This window comes from Chelonus insularis, unplaced genomic scaffold (assembly GCF_013357705.1).
Source record: "Chelonus insularis isolate UGA/USDA-ARS -01 unplaced genomic scaffold, ASM1335770v1 scaffold_277_pilon, whole genome shotgun sequence".
NCBI classification, from domain to species: Eukaryota; Metazoa; Arthropoda; class Insecta; order Hymenoptera; family Braconidae; genus Chelonus; species Chelonus insularis.
The window spans coordinates 1105836-1127221 of record NW_023276791.1 but is presented as its reverse complement, the minus strand read 5'-3'; the positions used below and the strand labels follow the sequence as shown (position 1 = coordinate 1127221).

General features: G+C 27.9%; 2 protein-coding genes across 10 annotated transcripts; both read right to left on the bottom strand.

The window, feature by feature from the left end:
- Positions 1-292: 292 nt before the first annotated feature.
- LOC118073284 (uncharacterized) lies at positions 293-4438 on the bottom strand. 7 transcript variants are annotated; one of them, XM_035093689.1, is made up of 4 exons: positions 4001-4438; positions 2960-3261; positions 2362-2641; positions 293-2278 (listed from the first exon to the last, which is right to left on the bottom strand). In XM_035093689.1, the coding sequence occupies exons 2-4, from the start codon at positions 3126-3128 to the stop codon at positions 736-738; spliced, it is 1992 nt and encodes a 663-aa protein (XP_034949580.1). In that variant the 5' UTR covers positions 3129-3261; positions 4001-4438; the 3' UTR covers positions 293-735. The 7 variants fall into 7 exon arrangements, with proteins under 7 accessions (XP_034949580.1, XP_034949586.1, XP_034949584.1 ...); XM_035093695.1 differs by lacking the exon at positions 4001-4438 and adding an exon at positions 3827-3842; XM_035093693.1 differs by lacking the exon at positions 4001-4438 and adding an exon at positions 3620-3776.
- A 1539-nt stretch (positions 4439-5977) lies between these two features.
- ImpE1 (Ecdysone-inducible gene E1) lies at positions 5978-19575 on the bottom strand. 3 transcript variants are annotated; one of them, XM_035093696.1, is made up of 8 exons: positions 19367-19575; positions 10175-10334; positions 9603-9734; positions 8948-9232; positions 8647-8856; positions 7383-7799; positions 7011-7265; positions 5978-6356 (listed from the first exon to the last, which is right to left on the bottom strand). In XM_035093696.1, the coding sequence occupies exons 1-8, from the start codon at positions 19412-19414 to the stop codon at positions 6337-6339; spliced, it is 1527 nt and encodes a 508-aa protein (XP_034949587.1). In that variant the 5' UTR covers positions 19415-19575; the 3' UTR covers positions 5978-6336. The 3 variants fall into 3 exon arrangements, with proteins under 3 accessions (XP_034949587.1, XP_034949588.1, XP_034949589.1); XM_035093697.1 differs by lacking the exon at positions 19367-19575 and adding an exon at positions 10650-10755; XM_035093698.1 differs by lacking the exon at positions 19367-19575 and adding an exon at positions 10536-10586.
- Positions 19576-21386: the final 1811 nt, after the last annotated feature.

The following is a 21386-nucleotide window of genomic DNA, read 5'->3' as shown; positions in this document are numbered from 1 at the left end:
AATCGCGACTCTAGCGCCACCGCCACTAATTAGCTTGTGAATTTTCAAATGAGAATAATTGCACAGAAATTGAAAATCACACACGTATTATGGACGTGAATCTTTAATTCACATGTGCAATTTTAATTAGGTCCGGAAAAAAGAAAATTAGAACTAATCATTAATTGAGGTTAGTCGAAAGTAGTAATTACAAATTGGAGTAATTATTTCTGGAACTTATCATTTACAATGATTATTTATTTCAACAAATAGGCAAGTAAAAGTTTTATCTCATTGTTTTTATCGACAACTTTTTTCATAATATAAAAATAAATTATTACGTTATTATAATTTAAAATAAATACTATAATCATGTAAAGAAAATGAATGAAATATGACATTGATATTTTATGTTTACAATCGATGTTTCCCACTACTGGTAAAAGAATCACTTTTTAGTTGGGAATACATGATCGTTATCAATCACTTTAATTGTCATAAAAATTCAATTTTCCAATAATTATATCTGAGTAATTAAATTATTGGCACTCTCACTATAAAATTTTTTCTTTTGTTTAATAAAAGTATATTCAACCTACAAAATTAGGTTTTAACTATGAACTTTTTTTACAATGCATACTATAATACATATCACCAACATTTTTTTTTTGATATGTCACACAATTTAATCTCTTATTTAATAATATCTCAGATTTTTCATTTTTAAAACAATTCAATCTATCATTAAAATCATCATCAACCTAAACAATAACAATACTTTTTAAAGCCATTATCTAGACACTTGGCGTCTTTAGCATAAGAATTTATTCTGCTGACTTCTTCTTCAGACATTCGTGAACGCCCATCCTTGTCAATTTCAACAGTAGTTTCGAATAATCCACCTCCTGGTGAAAGTTCAATAAGATAAGAATATTTCTCTACATCATCTGCTATTGTAATGTTATCCAAATTAAGAATTTTATCAACCCTATAAATTCTCTTCAGTTTTAATTTGGCACAAATACGCCGGCCTTTCTTGTCTTTGAAGTCTTTAATTACATTCTCTATATAATCTATAAATGTTTGTGCACCTGCTAATGCTACTTTACTTTCAGGATCTTCTGGTAGGAATCCAGTGCACGTACACCAATGAGGTGAAATACCAGCATCTTCACAGCTTCTTTCAACTGGCACAGGTTGAAAAAGACTTTGACATTTTGGACAACCAGAACTAGGAAATGCTTCACCACCAACATGTGTTAAAATATCTCGAAATGTTTCGTATATATCATAAGGTGAAGTTAATCTATGTTCATTACTCTTCAATGCTTGAACTACTTTGGAATCTTCTCTCAACCAGTCTGGAATCCTTAAATAAAGAAAAGGCAACCTCTCTTCATACCAACCCACAAATGTATTTCTTATCTCACCCCATCTCATTCCATGATCACTTAAAAAAATTACTAGAGTATTATTAAACACTCCAATCTTCTCTAGCTTTTTTAATTTTTTCAAAAAATAGTCATCTAAAGAGGAAATTCCATTGACATCATTGTGTGTAACAGTATTAGTCCAAAAAAATGCGAAATAAGGTAGATCTAGAAAAGTTTGAGCAAACTCTACAGCATAATTGTATATTCTATCAATGGCAAGCTCTGGTCCTGTACAATACTTGGCATTATATTTATATTTGGCTTTTAGCAATTTTTCTGTTGCCCAAACGTAAGGTCGGAGATAATAATTTGTTGGAGGATCTACAAATCCTACTTTTAGATAATTGAATGTACTCAGATGAGCATCATCTTCTCCATATGCAGTAATATATCCTGCTTTTTTAAAATTATTCCAAAGAAATGGACAGTTATCAAGGCCATATGCTTCCTTTGGTTTACAATTAGAATAGGCAGAAGTACTATTTTGGCCAGTAAGAATTGCCATTAGGTTTGGAAATGTATTGTCACCCATTTTATTGTATCCTTTTAAATGAAACCAACCAGTATTTCGTAAATATTTTTCAGTTCTTGGCATACTTCGTAGAAAATTTAACCGTGACACACTATCTAAACCAAGAACTAAGACACTTATTTTTTTATTATCAGGTGAATCATCATTTCTTGATTCTTCTGTTACATTTATTTGCTCCTGAACTTTGGCAGGGTTAACTATGGCATGGATATTCTCGTACACAGTACTAGGTTTTTTTTTCTTAGGATGGCTTTTTGATTTGCAAGTAACCAAAATAATCTCTATTTCTGAAGGCAATACTGCTTGCTTCTCAAAATTCTCACATGGTCCTACTCTGAAAATATACATTCTATTATTGAACATCATTATTATAAGACTATTTATAGTTGATAAAATTACAAAGAATAATCAACTTACTTAATATTTGTATCCCATTCACCAGTGGGAGGATGACTAGGCTGAACTCTTTCAATTGAAGACCAACAGCATTGGAAATTATGATAATTTTTGGCTGCTTCGGAATTAATTACAATGGAAAAAGTATCATTGGCATCTTTAGCTATAAAAGTTAATAGAGGATATGTTGAACAAGCTTCAAATTTTCTTTTCCATACAAATTTACGTATACTAGAGTCCATTGGATTATAAGATAACATATGGCACTTGGAGTTCCATACAAGGTAACCATCAACAATTTCTGTAAGTTAAATTTATTAGAAGATTAAATACTTATTTTATAGCACTTGTAGAAATATTATTAGTAATATATTTTCAGATTTAATTGATAATAATGACAGAGTGGATTTTAAGAAATTATATTTTAATAAGCTGCAACATGTAGCAAGTTTGTGTATAATATTTGAGCTATTTAAAAAAAATTTCACTGTCATTTATTAAATTAGTACTCTGCAGAGTACTTCTCATATGAAGTTATTTATTAAATCGTTATTTTTAAAATATATGTCAAGGTTTAATAATTAATTATAATTAAAATAAATTAATTTCAGGCTCTCACCTTCTTCAGGATTGTTGGCTATCTTATACTCCGGTAAATCATCGAGAACAAGATACTTGTTAGATACATAATAAAGGGTTAAAATCAGGACACACGGAAATAACAGCATTGTAATTACTGGTCTTTTTTTAAGGCACTCGGTGAGTTTGGAATACTTTAATTTCTTCATATTCTTTTTAGTCGCGATAACAACTTTTTTTTTGTCATGATAAATTTTTAAAAATTATTTTCTTCGAAGATTTTTGCATCACAGTCGTAGTATTTAGAAAAGAGATCGTTTTATCTGTCTTTTAATTTTATTCCTATAATAAAAATATAATATGTACAATTAATTACATCATAATAAACAGATAAAGTATTATTTTTCAAATAACCACCAGACATTTGCAAACTAAATCAAAAATGCTTTAGAAAAAAATTTTAGTCACGTGTATATTGTAATATGATAAAATATGATAATAGAAAAATTAAAAGCACTTTTAAAAAAAACAAATAATTTCATTAATTGTTAATTAAGACTTTTAAACAATGTCTTATTAAACTCAATTATTTTTAGTTAGTATTTTGTGATATTTCTATGCAATTAATTGACGTTTAACAATGCAATCAGGCAACTTTTACTTTACTAAAAATCTTTAAACAATGAAATCTTTTATGTACCGTGACAACCATGAGGAAATCAATTATTCCCAACTATTATCATCACTATTTCTTATTGTCAGTTTATTTCTTATCTCACATGCAGAATTCAAAGCATCTACGTTCGAAAAATTATTCATCACAACAAAGAAACACAATTATTAACAGTCACGAAATAATCTAAAAAGCAAAAACAAAATAAATAAATAAAAAACTTTTTTTATTTACAGGTAATCAACAAATTAAAACAAAATATAATGTAGCAATCACTTCCACTCAATAATAAACGTTTACTTCACCAAGAATCATCAACAATTATAACGAAACCGGTCTCTGATTCATATATAATTTTTAATTGAGGTAAGTTAAAATAATTTGTAATATTGAATTTAATAAACTTACAACTACTTTAGTTGATTTCTTCATTCTATTAAGAATCACAATAATTCCAACTCAGTAAGATTTAAATAAATAATTAAATTAAAATCTCTAATGAACTCATGATGGAATTTGCGGATGAACAAATCAACGGATGTGTAAAAAACTTTGAGGAAATGCCATTCGATAATATTCTTGATGAACTCTATGACAATCAGACATTAGTATTGGCTGTGTAACAGCACAGTGATGATACTGTTTTCATCACATAATAGTTTTAATGAAACCATTTGTTGTTTATTTAAATTAAAATTCCATTTTCTAAAATTTTGTATAGCAACAAAGAGTACATCTTCAACATAAGTATCAACAAACTAAAAAAATTAATCACATATTATTTAAATAAAAATAACAATCAGCGAAAAGCTTGTGCTATTATTGGCGACGTTGACGTTACTACACGTCGCGTAGTATTGACGGAGAGACCACGACGGCACGCAGTCGCGAAGCATATATTGTTAACATTACTTATATTATCATCTTTCTTGATGATAGGATAATAGTCATGCGTGTTCCTTGATTTCCTTGACACAGAACATCTCATTACACCACTCTCATTATATCCTACATATTTGATGATGCATATATATGTCAAGACATGATCAAAATTTAGATTTTTAGCTAAATTTAAGTCATGCCTCATTGATTATATACTTAATTAGTGCACTTTTATGCATCTTCATCGACTTTTTACTGTTCGCTTTTCTCAAGGGCATTGATGTCAGTACTCTTTAATAATCCATTGCATTGTCTAGAATGTTTATTCATGAATTTTCTGTAGAAGCTTCAAGGGTTTTAGATCATTATTGACTTTTAGTTCAAATAAAATTGTTTAGAAAGTAATTTCGATATTGGTTTTTTTCCGCAAACTGCTCTAATTTTAAAACAAAGCACGATTTAATAAAGCTAGAATAGTATTGGTTTTTAAGAGTGTGAATACTTTATTGATTTAAAAAAAAGTAAATTTTGTGGAGTAGAAAAATGTTAAAACTGTAGGCTAGATTGGATTAAGTGAACCTGATTCATGAGTTGATTTTTAAAATGATCAAAACTTTTATTTCAGAAAAAGAAATGTTTCAATTAAGATGATCAAAATTACATTTGCTGTATGAATTAATTATACAAAAAAGATAATGAAAGAAAAACAATGTTTTTGATTTAACTAATGTCAAGATTGTTTGCAGTATGATTTGAAATAAACTTAAATTTATTTAAAACAATCCACTTAAAATTAGTTAAATTATAAAATTTAATCGTTAAGTAGTTTTTTAAATTCATGCAACCAAGGTGGAATGTTCTAAACCTGACCCGCCTGAGGTTGAAATATCAAACAACCTGTTTTTACATGCAGAGGTAATTGACTATGATGGTTGGCAACAAAGTGAATACTTTATTTTTACTCAGGAATGAAACTATGTAGTTAATGATACTCATAACTGGAAAAATTAATGAAAATTTACGTCAAATACACGATTTATGTATGAAAGTAATTATTTTTTATTATTTTTCTAGTGCATTGATAAAGCTATAAATTCATTACATAATTTCTTAAGTATCATCAAAAATAACAGGTATCATGTCATAATTTTTAAAATAATTAAACTTTTTTACCAAATTGATATTTTTATTCAACTTAAAATGATTACATATAATCAACTTATCAATTAATTAATAATATGCATAAATAAATAGAAAAAAATCTATAGTCCACCTTTAGGTTTAGGAATATGATACAAACTTTCAAAGAATTAATTAAGTCCTTTCAACAATCATTTCATTGTTGATGGCAAAAATAAATCTCCAGTGGATAGAAAATATTTCAGAAAAATATTATAAATAATTTTCAGTCGTAAAATGATGAAATGACGTACAACTGTATAAAAAATGAAAATATAATAAATACATTATAAAATGCTTAAATTAATGCTGTCTAAAAAATTAGATATTACGTATAAAAATAGAAGAATAATGTCCTATTGAACTTTTCTAGTTTTATTGGTTAAAAATATTCTTGTATGGTAATAATAATGCATTGATATCCATTTACAATTTTATGGATAATTAATTTACAAGATTAGTAAATATTTTCTGAATCCAATATACGAGCTGTATAAAAAGTATATAAATCTAATATTTTTTGATAATGATTCAACATTCAGAATTGAATGTGTTTATTGCATGAATCATTTTAATCTTTGGTCATACGTGCAACTGCTATACTCACGTACCAAATAAATCGTCGAAAAAATGCGTTATTTTTTTCTTCGTTTATGTTGTAGTTTATATTGTAGTCTTGATTACTATGCAATTGCAGGACATCCTGAAATTAAATAATTAAATATTTATAAATTTTATTCAGTTATAAGGCTTTCATTATAAATAATAGAGAAAATTAATTCGTTAATTAATTAAATAAACGTAAATTACAACGGTTGTTTTTATTGAAATGAATATTAAATTAGATTAAAAAATGTATAAGTTCTAATTTTACAATCAATTTTAAAACAAACTTTAAAACAGTTTTTTTTATTAAAGTATTAAATAAAATAAAATATGTATGAATTAATAACTCTATCATCATATCTTGACACTTATGTCAGAGAAAAAAAGTGCGGCATGTAATAGATCTTTATCAAGCAAATACATAAAACTCATTTGAATATTTAAAAAGAAATTAGCAAGTGGAAACAAGTAAAAAAACACTACATGAAATGTAGATATTTTATTTTTTATCAGTATTCCAATCGAATGATAAAATTATTTTATTTTATTTTTCCAGAAGTTAGAATGTTAGCAGCAGAAAATTAATCACAAACTATTTAAAATGTTTTATCATACTTATTTTCATATTACAAGTACATAAAAAATGTAAAAGAATTATTTCATCAAAGCATTAAAATGCAAAATGAAAAAGAAAGTAAATTTTAATATAAAAACTTGTATGATATTCAAAGTAGATAAAGAATAAACTTACTGCAAACTGAGCAATTAGTTTCATCAGACCCATCTCCACATCCGTCACGACCACTACAGGTGATAGCGTCTGAGCGGCATTGTCCATTTGCACACCGGAAAGGGCAATTTCTCGCAGATATACGACCTCGATTGTGACTCCGGCAAGCTCCTCGTGGTTCATCACTCCCGTCTCGGCATGAGACTACTGCATTACAAAATTCGTAAGCTGGTAAACACTGGCCGTTGTTACATCGAAAAGTTCCTTCAGGACATCCTGGTGATCAACATAAATTTACCATAAAAGACATCAACTATAAATCTTAGGCAAACAAAAAAAAAACATAGGAATCAAGCTCGATTAAACATAATGAAAGAAACGAGATTCAATTACTTCGTCGACTTTTGCAGCCTTCTTCATCTTCCCCATTGGGGCAATCATTTCTTCCATCACATTGTCCAGCTCTCGAAATGCATATTCCACTCTTTTTGCATCGGAAAGATTGTTTAGGGCATCTATCACTGGCACACTCCTCGTCAGAACCATCTCCACAGTCAGGTCTTCCGTCGCAAACAAAGAACCAACTGATGCATGTTCCAGAAGCTCGACATTGAAATGTACCCCCTGGACATCCTGTTCTCCGTGCTCCGCATGGATAACTTCCATTTCCACGAATCGCACAGTCACAAACACCGCCAATGCATCTTGAATTAGCATCGGCCATTCGACATTCAAGATCATTGGTGCACGTTAATCCTAAGCTAACTGCAGAAAAAGTTATTGTTTCGTGCCGATCGGTTTTAGTTGGTGCTGGAACGAATAAAAATAAATGAAATGAAATAATAATATATAATTAATTTAATTATTTATAATTAAGTTATAATATTATGCTATACATTCTCTGCTATTTTTTAGATTTTTACTGTTTTTCATGCTCATATGAATTGAAAACCAAATTAACTGAAATAATGAGTATTTCTTAGTACATCAAAGTAGTATTCAAAGTATTTCAAAAAAGTAATAGCATATTATTAATTTTTTTTCTCAACAAAATATAAATATCTTAATATTTCATATGAAGTATCTAAGAAAAAAAGTACACTGTCAGCAACAATTCTAGTTTTTGCAGTGTTTATAAAAACTTGGTAAATGTAACAAACTCGGTATGTAGTGACAACAATAAAAATCTTTGACAGTTAGAGAAAAAAAATCAACTAATGAACAAAATGACTTTTCTATTCACTTGAAAATAAAACATACTAACTGTATCTGTCTGCTATACAGTCTTTTATATGATCTACCGTTTTTTATGCATTATGATAATTTTGAAAATTCCTTTTATATAAAATTGATGTTAAATATTTGTTTCAATCTCATATGTAAAGCTTTCAACATGTCCTAGTAATATTTTATGTGAGTTAGTTTCTATTATTACTAAAACACTTCCCATTAAAGAATCATTATTAAACTAGTACAAAAAAGGATTTAGATTTGCAAATGAACTTAGTGTTGTGGAAAGTTTTTAATTAGAACTATTCCCAATGTTTTGAAGTAAGAGCTAATTAGATCAAAGAAACAAATACTCATTTCCTTTTAATAACAAGAAACTAGAAAATTACTTCGTGATCTAAATTGTAAAGCAATTTCAAATTCTTACCAGACGTAGTTGTTGCCTGAATAATTTCAGTACTGAGATCAGCATCGATTATCACGGCATCATTGTCATCTGGAAGTTCATTGGTTTCTTCGTGATGTGGTTTTGGAGTTCGATACATTGGTCGCGTGACCAGATTAACTGGGAATCTTGGAGTTGTTACTGGAGTAGTCAATAATCTCGAAGCATTTTTAAGCCAAGAAATTTGTACCCCTATAAGAAAGTAAGATGACCTATTAAACCCTTTAATTCTAGAGTAGCTTTTTATGAATGAAATGAATGTAATCTTAAAAAGTGATCTTGCCGGTATCAGTGATATTATCATCCTGGGGTGATCTATTATCAGAAAGGTTCCCAGCTTGCATTCCATCGTTTACCTTGTCGTGATAAACATTTGAAATAATCGGTAGATTTGGAGAAAGTGTGGGAATCACTAGGGAATTAGGTCGACAAATTTCTCCATCTCTTTTCATGGGTGCAGTGCACTGGCAGCGACCAAATAAATCAGGAATCAAGAAGTCACAGTGAGTATCGCTGTCCCAAAGACGACAATGCGCATGACTGTAACAAACTTGACCTGGTCTTGCAGCTGAAAAAGAATATTAATTAACTTTCATTGCACTACTTGTCATATTTAAATATCAGTCGACGAATAAATCCATCAATCAATAATACCACTCCAAACTTGAATCAACAGTTTAGTAATGATAATCAAATCAATTTCATTCAATAAATAATTTTAAAAAGTATTGAAGAATCCAATGTATGTAATAAATCTTTATTAAACTATATTTATTAGACGATTAAATCTTTCTTCAATGGTGTAAAAATGTAAATTCTTTGAATAATTTACGATAATCCTGAGTGCTTCTAACGATTGATAACGGGTCAATATCGATTACCCAAGTTAAAAATCAATAATAGAATGATAAGTTACAAGATTTTACTTCATAACTTACGTGTCAAGCAGGTATGCCTACGGAATTGAAGATATCCTTCTTCGCATCGGCAAACTCCAGCTAAGCAGCTGCTATTAGCTACTTTCATGAAACATTGCTCCGGCACCAGACAGTCATTTCCAAGGAGAGTTGCTGTGAGTAAAATAATCTAGTTAGTAAAGTTAAAGATCACAGTAGTAATGCTAAGTAAATTGTAGATGCGTTTTATTTTTAATTATAATTAAAATTTACCTGACCTTAAGGTTATGTTCGGTAAGGAACTGATTACATCGGAGGTAGAATTAGTGTAATGAAGGAGGGAAGATGCAATTAAGAATGAGGAACTGGTTAGAATGTAACGAGTTTGAATACAAAGTAAACATAACTTAGACGGAATAAAAATTATTACGTTTATTATGTGTATATTTATGTTCTGATTAGGAACAGTTATATAAAATGAACTTAACTTTACGGGATTTTGTGAGATTTTTAGAGAAAAAATTCTCTTATTTTATCTTCATTTCATTAGTCGGAGATTCAAAAACATCCAATTTACCGTGGAAAATCTTAGAGCCCATCATCATTATACTCACACTCGACACAACGGGTTTCATTATATGCTGCGAAGAAGGGTAAACATCGGCAGTATCCCAAGTGACACCGGCTATTTTCAATGCTTGCTTCGCAGTCTCTGTCACGGTAGCACTCATCATTCAATTTCAATGCCACAGTCGGTGTTGAGATTGCGATTTCCTGCACGCACAATCAGAAAAAATTTTCATTTACAGGTTATTTATTGATTGAAGAAATTGACGGGGTAATAAGTAAGTGATTTTGTTCCAATGATTTATTACACCAGAATATTGATGATTCTAAGATAATAATTTACTCTATTTTGAATTAATCAATATAAAAAAATTATTTTTTATCATTGTAATGACTTATCAGACCTACTTTTCAGCACTGAAAAAATTTAATTAACTATCTTGAAAAAAGATAAATACATAAGAAACTTTGTTTATTATAAACTTAGTGTTTTATTATGTATTTTAAATATGAAAAACTAACCAAGCATTCACATAGTTGACTTGATACTTCTTTGATAGAATTATTATCCAAATAAAAATGGTAGCCATTTTGATTTTTGTTAGTATCTTTTTTTCTACTTCATGTTGGTAAACAAAATTACGTGTTACTTTGTGTTGAATGCCATCATTTGTGATCGTTTGTGATCCAACTTTGATGCTAACGAAGCTGTTCAAGTTTTTATAGACAACTTTTTCTTAAGTAACAATCCTTTAAATGTGAGTTGATATTGTTAACTATAATGGCTTTTAACAAACAAGATTTAATAAAGCAAAATTATCGTGGAATCATTTTGATTTAACCGTTTCTACTAAAGATGAATAAACTTCATCAACGAAAAAAAAATAACATATTTGTTTACAGGGAATTAAAATTTAACACAAAATTATTAATGGCTTATTAATCACATAAATAATATCAATTAATCTAGTAACAATAATTTATTACAAAATTAAAAATAAATATCTAGAGCAAGCTGGAATTATCAACCGGTTTCTAAAAATGAAAAATGTAGTGGTGATTAATAATCATAAATAACTCTATTAAAATAATAAAATGAATATTAAAAATCAATACCATCGCTATCAAGGTCGATTTAATAGTGTTCTATGACCGCTCATTAGCAGCAATTATTTTAATATGATAACTCAACGATTTGATTAATTTAAACAAAGAATAGTGTGTTCTGCATCGATGCAATAATCAGAAATGCGGAATAAATCATTTGTTCCAACTAATGAATTTATCAATGCAAATTTATGTATCAGATGAATTAATGAGATTTTAATAAGTATTATTATTGCTGATTATCGTGTACTTATTTGAATCAACTGTAAAGCTGTGAAGTGTTATAAATAGAAGAAAATATTTGAACCGATAATAAAAGAATAACAATATACAAGTGAGAATGTTATTTCTTATGTGTCTCATAACACGTGTTCGACATTTCCGCCACTTGATTACGCATCTGAAAGTGCATTCTCATGCCAAGGCGATTGCACTTGCACTTGGTTTGCACATTAACTTCCCCTTCTATTCGCTCCGTTAAAGTTAATCGCTTCCCGGTTTCCCAGGATCTACAAACAATGTGACAACGAATCCAAGTTCCACAGGAGTGACGAACCAAGAAGAAGAATATATTGTGTAACGCCATATTAGTGCAGGAGTAATGTTAAGGGCATAAATTTACGTTGATGAAACTCAATGAAAGAATTCACCCACCTTGTAGATACAGTATTTTTGTTATGTGTGATGGTACGACTGTAGTTGCGCAACGTATATCGTGCGTGAACCGTTAGTATGCGTCGGTTAGCGATCTATTATTATAAGGATAGCGTGGATAAGTCGAAATAGAGATGGAGGAAGAGGAAGAGGAAAAAACAGAAGCAAACGGTGCTTTTGGGATTCCATATGATTTTCATGATTTTACAAGACACTGCATGACTACCATTTGCCTGAAATCAGATGTGAGGAAAATCTTCCTCTACAATATATTACACCGTGAACACGTTAGGTATGATGCAATATTAATGTTTACAAATAGAAATAGATATTCTCAGCTGGGAGTGTGGCGACTCCTGTAATCCGGCTACTCGGAGGCTAGTTGTTGTGGAGGATCTGAGGTTAGGAGTCACTGTGGGTGCGGGATCCACGTTGACTGGACGTCCGCACTAAGCTCACCATCAATATGGGCACCTTGGAGGAGTCCAGGGTGACCAGGTTAGCTAAGGAGAGGCGAACCGGGTCAGAGGGGAAACTCAGCAGCCAAAAGTCTCCGTGGCGGGCAGTAGTGGGATCGCGTCTGGGAGTGGGACTGCACTCGCAGCCTGATCAAAATGATCCGACCAATAACTTTTTGCCACTTTTTTTCATTTTTACATTAGTTTCAGATTTTTTTTAATACATTACCACCCATAAATGTCATTTTCTGCAATATCTAAGTTGCACTAATTTTTGAATATACTTAAAAATGGTTACTTTATGAGCAATTGTCACACAAGGAGTTTCGGAGTTGGATGGAAATTAACTCGTCTTCTTAAAAAAAAAAGGTACTTTTTTCATAAATATTCATGCCAATTCATGCAGATTCATGTTAAATTGCTGTATTATTATGGTAATTATTCCTTTACAGGTTAATGAGATCTTTAATCCTTAGAACTATTAAATATGTTTTTATTTATATCAATATCGATGATAATAATAATAAAACTAAAAATGGATTAATATAGCCGATGGCTGATAATAAATAAAATACCATTAAATAATTAGTGAGTCACTATAAAAATTGTTTTAATAAGAATTGTTGATGAAAATGTTAATATATTAATCAATGGTAACAAAATCATTTATCGAGCTACTAGACTAATAAAAAGACACAATCTAAAATGTGGAAAAATTGTTAAAATGATACAAAACCAAAAATTTGTATGCATTACATTAATTTTTATCTTTCAAACTAAGATATGTTTAAAAAATGTTCTTTTGTGAAAATGTTTCCGAGTGAAATTAGGTTTATGAGCAACAATTGAGAAAGTGACTACTTATTTTTAGTTTAATACAAATATATTAAATTAAAAAACCTATTATTTCTAAATATTACTTTATATCAGGCTTCGATATTTTTCTATGATCCTTGAGGTCAATAATTTTTTCAACAAAAATATTTTTTTTATTTAAACAAAAAAAAAAACTATCGTTTTTGTATGAATATCTGATGAAAAGCCAATGTTTTCTGTTATCATGCATTAATCGCTGTATAAAACAGTACAGATAAATCAACGAAAGAAACATTTATGTTGACTTTTAGAGAAAGACGATAATCGCATTCGCATGTGGTGAGCATTGAAATTGTAAAAAAGGTAGGAATTTCCTTGTTTAGATGATTCTCTATGAAAGTAAAATGGACAACAAATAAAGAAAATAAACAGAAATATATAAAATGAAGACAGTAGGTAAGAACTTGAAGAATTAAGTTTAAGTATCGACTTGTTACCCATGCCCTTGACGCATAGATAGAATTGCAAAATTCACGATTACCTAACGACTTGTTCGTTTCCTCGGATAATCTTCTGATGTATCTATACTGTACGTAGACATTCCCCTAGAGAGAACAATAAAACAACTTGCAATCACCGCAGAAACATTCGCCTTTAGCTCCTTTTCTAGAGTAGATGCCTGCTGTATTTTATATCTGTAAAAATTTTCTCTCGATTTCCAGAGTAATTCCTTATTATTAAGGCCCTTTATACTGCCGACTCATCTTTCTCCTCTGTAATTTAATTAGAGTATGCCGACCTCGTCGAAAAAATAATTATATTCAAGATAAAATGCTCTTTAGTATCTTTAACATTATCTCACATCATTAGAAAAATTTTAGTGCATAATAAACTTAAGAGAATGCATTATAAAGCTAGCCGATTCTAGACCATTATTTATTATTATTTTTAGTAAAAAAAAATAAATTTTTATTATCTCATATCCCTTATTATCATGATACCTGTAGGTTCTTATATCACTTTTCTATTTTTTTTTTATTCAACTTTTTCTCTCATACATTTTTTGTTTCAGTTTTTTCTACTTAACAAAAAAATTTTTGTTTACTTATATTATTGTTGTTTTTTATCATCCCACATTTGTATTTTCCATAAAATTTTGTTAATCACAGAGTTTTATTAATGCTAATCTGTCGCAACATTTTTCTTTAATTATAAATTAATAATTAAATAATTATTTTATTTATTATTTTTCTCTCCAGTGAATATTAAGTTGATCAACAAATGATTAATTATTTTAATTGTAAAACTATTATGCATTGAAGAACATTATAATATTTTTAAAAAGAAGAAAAAAAAAAATTTGAAAAATTTATCCATAAATAAAAAGTTGTAAAGACTGTAAAAAAATTCCTATATGAGATAATCAGTAGCCTCATAGATACTTTTTATCACATAATTAATAATCAGAAGAAAAAAAATAATTAACCAATGAAATCGAAATTTAACGGCAATATTTTTATCCCAAGTACAAAAGGAACTCTTTCTCTTGGGCGGATATGGATTAAAGAGGGTTTAAAAAGGTGTCAGATAATTGAGCGACAAGAGAGAGAGAAAAGGAAAAGATGGATGAACTATGAATAAAAAAAAAGCTTTTAGTACCGTATCGCTTGAGGTAAAGAATAGTTTTATTGATTAGTTATGCCTACGAGTACAATTTAAATGATACAAATCAGTAGGGCTCCCTACAATCTCATGTCAGACATGTGATATTTATATTATTACACATATACATCGGCACATCTTTATATATTAACACAAGACCATCAACGAATGCTCTAGGATATTGGAATCCATTTCAATGTGATGTTTCAATTATAACGTGCATAATATATATGCATATCTCTCTACTATTTCAATGGAGAAAACATTATTGATTATCTAGCGTGAAAGATTGATTTAATAATATATAATTAAAGCTGTGATATGCAGAAAAAAAATGATACGATTCAATAAATCAATGTACTGCTGATTCAACTCGTTAATTCAATGAACATTTTATAATTTATGTCAGCAAAAATACTGAAAAAAAATTTTATAATAATTTTTACCGGTCAATTTACGGTAAAATTTACTAATAAAAAAAAATTAAAAATTAGTAGTTTTTTTTTTAAATAAAAATAGTTAAAGCACCTAATGAAAAGTCTATTTCAGTAAAATTACCAAAGTAGGAATTTTTACTACTCTTTTAGTAATTTTCACCAACCAAAACTGTACTTTTAATTAATTTTTTTAACTATTTTTACTAAAAAAAAACCCGTGATTTTTAATTTTTTTTGCTAGTAAATTTATCCATGTAATAATTTTATCAAGCCAATAAACAATTTGAATTTAATTATTATTATGAAATTTTGATGTCTTTGTTAACTAATTTATAAACAATAATTTAATAACAATAAAATAGCAACTGAAATTTAGATAATTAAACAACAAACATTAATTAATTGTAATGAAAATAATTCATAGAAGGGAGAAAGGATTTACATTAAGAATAAATTACATTACATTAAAATATTTTGAAATAGTTTACTTTATAAGGTTTGAAGTTATTTTATTATGCAAGCCCTATTAAACATTTCTGCGCCAAGAATCAAAAATCAGAAATCAATTTAATGGTATAATATTTTTGGAAACATGATAATTAATGTAAAACAACTTTTCTTCAATCAAAATATCCAATTCAATTTAAAGTAATTTAACTTTTATAATTTGCAACGTTGCAAAGTCAATAAACTTTGTTTTCAAGCAGTCTAAAAGCATTGAATAAAAATTGTTTGCATTGTTAAAAAAATACCAATTTTTGTCAAATACAAATTTTAATTATAATTCCTAATATTTAATCATCTATTTTGCTGTTTATTTCTTATCAAAATCAATTATTAGAAATATTATCAATATTGGTATAATTAAAAAAAATTTATTCTTAATTTTGTTGGAATTAATTTTGTAAAACTTGACACGTTGAAATAAATTCTAATTTATTTCATCGTAATAGAGCTCATTGAAGACTTCTAGCATTTCTTGTATTAAATAATTAATTTTAAAAAAAAATTAAGAAATTAAAAATAATAAAAATGAGAATTTTATAACAAAAAAAGAGAAAAATGGATTGATTTAAATTCACAAAAGGAGAAAAATATTTATCCAATGCATTATTGCAGTCTAATTACAATAATCTTTGATTGTAATCACTTAATTTTCCTCCAACTTATCAATACCATCATTTTCACAACCCCTTTAAAATAACGACGTCTTTGTATTCGAAGCCATTTAAACTCATTCAGTAATTATAATTAATTCATCAATTAATACAATATTACATGGAATAAATAAAAAAACCCTTTACTAAGTTTTTACTAAGAACATCTAATTGTTTAATTTCATCTTGAGAAACATTCTTCCTGGGTGTGAATAATGATTGTACATAATAAACCAGTGCTTTTTTCACTCCAACATCATTTCTGTTATGATCACTGACACGACTAGAATACCAAAGGATTTTTGAACATCTCGTCTCTTCACTCCTTTTTACTTCATACCTCGAGAAAAAACATCAATGCGGAACAGTTTACTGTAAAGTGAGCAAATCACAGTCTTCCAAGGTAGAACATATCGGTAGTTATAAAATAAATGTAAAAAGAAGCAAACTTTCTTGTACATATACGTTATTATACCAATAACGTATTAAAATAAATATTAACAAAGATTAGAATTATTTGGATTTCATAAATAACAGGTAGAGATTACTGGTGCAGTTAAAGATATAATGACGTGTGAGAGTACATGACCACGAAAAGACTCAACAGATATAAATGCTTGAGTGGAGAAGCTGCTAAGTGCTATCATTATTTTTATTGTAATTATTTTATGAAAAAAAAATACATATTGAAATCGAATAAAATTATTAGATTTTTAATGAGATCTTTGTATTCTTATCGTGGGTAAATATGATTATCATTACAAGAATTCCCTTTGTTTTAAGTTTCGAATTACCTATTAAGAGCATTACAATTTATTTTATAATTTTTAAATCATTCTTTCTTATATCATTATCTAATTAACCTCATATTTACTTATGCTAAGACATTAATATTATCGAAGACAATGGAATAATAATTAGAGAGTTACAAATTTTTAGGTTGAACTGATTTTGTAATTAAAAAAATTATATTTCTATTTTATTGAATATTTTCTAAAGAAATAGTTTTATTGAAGATATAAAGATGAATATTTAGTTCTGAAAGCAATAATATATGCTTTAATTTTATCTCCTACTTTGAAATGAGTACTGTAAATGCACACAGACTTTATCTTCCTGTTCAAATTTAATAATCGTACACATCTTGCGGATGTGAATATTCTCATTAAAATATGCCCCATTATTTTCTATGTACATTCTCGTAGTGTTAGAGCCCTTATCTACGTGCAAGAACCCAAACGATTGTATAGAAAGGAAGATGAACATAAAATAATCATCTACATAGATAATAAACTATTGAAAAAAAAAAATTATTTTATACATTAATTTTTTGTATTATAAAAATTAAAATTTGCTCTAAAATAAATAAAAATTTTTTTTTAATTAATTTTTAACAACATTTTTTAACCAAAAAAAAAAATCTTGATTTATAAATAAACAATTATAAATGATAGTTTTAATTTTGCAAATATAATTTAGAATTTAAAAAAAAAATAATTGATAAAAAATTAACGTAAAAGAGAATTTAAATGGCTATTAAAATACTAAATATGCTGTTATTTTCATGTAGAAAAATTTAAATGTCATAGTGTTATGAATTAATGCTCTCATAATTTTATGAAGCACAAAGTAAAAGTATTGATTCACGTAATACTAATATTTATTACATACGATAATTAAACCAGTTACGTTTTATTTACTCGATCACGACAGAGCTTAGCATGTTAAGCGAATAAATATAGCGGAATGCAGAAGATTATAGTAAATTTATATCGTTCTTTTTTAAATTGACAACACATGTACAGCTATCAATTTATGAATATTACCCAGTCGTTGACTACTTTATCGTCATCAAAGTTTAGACTTGCATTCGGAATACCGTTTCTTCGATGTTACATTTTTTTTTATCAAATATCATACAACTTAATGTCGACTAAATATTCTATTAACGGTGGATGTTATTGATAATAAAATTTTAGCGATGTTCTTTCCATAAAATTACTTGGTTATTTTCATTCAAGAAGAAAAAAGAGTTCTGGAAGAAAGAAAAAATGTAAGAGTTTTGAGCCAAATGATCTATGATTACCAAGGATACGAGTACTGATGTGTAAATAAAAGGATATATTGTATAATAAATTTTTTTTTTGTCTGAGGACAGTCTCCAAGGCCTTTTCAATAGTGCGTAAATAATTTGTTGTTGTGGTATGGTACGAAATAAACAATAATGACGGTTATTAATACATACAGGATATGGGAACATCTTGGACCTGCATAATAACACAGAAAGTTATTCAGAATATTCAACAGCTATTCTTCGTGTCGAAGTCAAAGAATTAAATGTTTTAAATTCAAGACACCAACGCGTATTTCCTTATCGTTTTTTAAGGTACCTCATGCCTCCAAGGAAGTCGAAACGTGTTCGTGTCAACGACATTTCTTGAAGAAAAACTTGTACTTACTGTCGGAATCTTTTTTGTTTATTCAATTGAATCATTTGATCGATATTGAATTAACAGTTATTATTTTTAATAAATACATTTTTTTTTATTTTACTTATTTTAAATGAAGAGCAAGAGTTAACTCATGACTGGTTCAGTCGAGTAAAACAATCTTTTTTATTCTCTTTAAAGTCTATTTTTCTTGTTATTTATTTTATTGAATATTCAATAAGATCAATCAAACTTAAGTAATTTAATAAATTAATTTTTCTTTAATATTTAAAAATTAATTATCAACTTCATTCATTAATTTTTGTTTAGAATTCATTTTTTAGTCTATAATAAATTCGTTTGTCTTTGTATGATTATAAAAAAAATATTCTCCTCTAATATTAAAAAAAATTCAACAATTTTGGTTAAATATTTTTACAATAATATTAATAAAAAAAAAATTAATCAATTATTGAAATGATGGTAAAGAAATGTATCAATGAAGAAAAAACTACTCACCAGAACAGAAGAGAATATAAAAACAATCAGAAGAAAAAGCTTCTTCATGATTAAAAAAGAAAGTCTCCTCAAGGGTAACAATAAATTTCACTAGTACTTGATTGATCACGAAACCTTTAATTGATAAAAGAAGAAAAAATGAATTAAACCAAAATCAAACAGTACCGGTCTTGGTAAATAACAACATGTATCCAATACGCCTGCGTGATGATGACTGAAGGTTACTGAAGGCCTAGAAGAAACGAAGAGAGCATGAAGTAAAGTATGGGTTTCTATTCTCCCACTTCTTATTCCTGCGTGAATGTATGCACATCCTCTGAGAACACATCCCCCGTTCCATGAACTCGCGCTGAAAATCGTTGGAAATCGCTGAGAAGAGAAAACGAAATGGGGTAAGTCGTAAATGCAATGATCGTTATTATTTCTTCAAGTACTAATTCACGTACTACCTTCTTTTATTAGTTCAGAAAGTCGAGGTTGTTGGAGAATGAAGAATAGAACTGGATTCTTGGCCTAAATATCCACTTGATGGAGTTATGAACGTGATGCCATGTTGATATTTAAAACAAGGATCATAAGTCGTGATCTGATAAATTTATAATAATATTATCTTTAAAAATGTTAATCCATCCAACAATTATAAATTCATATCAGAGTTCTAGTTCAACTGATGTCTAAAAAATGTTGCAGTTCTGGAATTACTGGTTAATTATTTTTCATATTTAGTTCAAAGTAGATTTATTGAAATTTATTTCATCATTTTTTAAGTATTAAAATAGATGACAATACCTCAAGAAAAATTTTATTATTCATTTGTCATAAAACTATTTCAAGTATTTCTATTGTTATAACATTTCTATAAGACTTGATTGACCACAAAATAATATTAGAACAATAGATAAAAAAGACAATGAATTTATATTTATCTTTCCATTTTTATATTTACTAAAATTCTTCTATCTGGTCATCAATAAATTTCTAAACTATTATGTTTAATTTATTTTATTGTTTATTCATAATCATTGATACTAAATGGAAAATAATTTCAGTCACTTTTCAATAAAATTCATTCTCTTGCCAACAAAATGCTATAAAATTCCAAAACTCATTATTCTTTATGACTCAAAAAGTCATCAAGTAGTTCTAAAGATTCTTATTTAAAATTTTTCATCAAATTTTATCAATTGACCTATTTAGCTAGCTTGCTTACGTTATCATTTTTTCAATGGCACTTTGATATTTATACCTTCTACCTTTTTGATTATATTATAAAGCTTTAATATTCAAAATTAAATAATGTAACATCTTATTCAACAAATTCTATTTTTCTAACTGTATTTTTCATGAATCACTGACATCATCGTTATTCTTAATCTTCCAATTTAATAATGGACTTCTAATTCTTAGTTTCCATGACTTCATATTAAATATAAATACTTAACAATAACTATAATAAAAAAAAATGTTTTCAATTGAAAGATATTTAAATCATTAGTATAATAGTAACAAACATAACATTAAATACATCTTATATTCACCACATCAAGTTTAATTTATGGACTTTTTTCATTGTATAAAATGAAGGATTGAATCAGATGCACCGTAGTATCATTTACCTTAATGAACGGTAGAATTTGCTCTAACTAAGTCAAGCTATTGTTCATATTTTATAAAAACTGAATGTTCTAATGAGATTCAACTTGATGAGACGTCATGAAATTTTTATAAGACTATTTTTTTTTCAAATAATAGAACGAACCCTTTATAAACAGCAGTTTCTGAAGTAATTGCAAACATTACAAGAGAAATTTTGTTCTTCATAAATGATGGTAGAACACAAACTAATAATTCATTGATCTCGATCACAATGTCATAAATACATCAAGCAGACCAACATAAATAGTATAGGTAATAGAAAGTCATAGAGAGTAATCAAGCATCAACATACAGACAAGTCTGTCATTCAGATTCTGATGAATCAGCAATTTACAATCTGATGAGTAAATAAAGATATAGATAT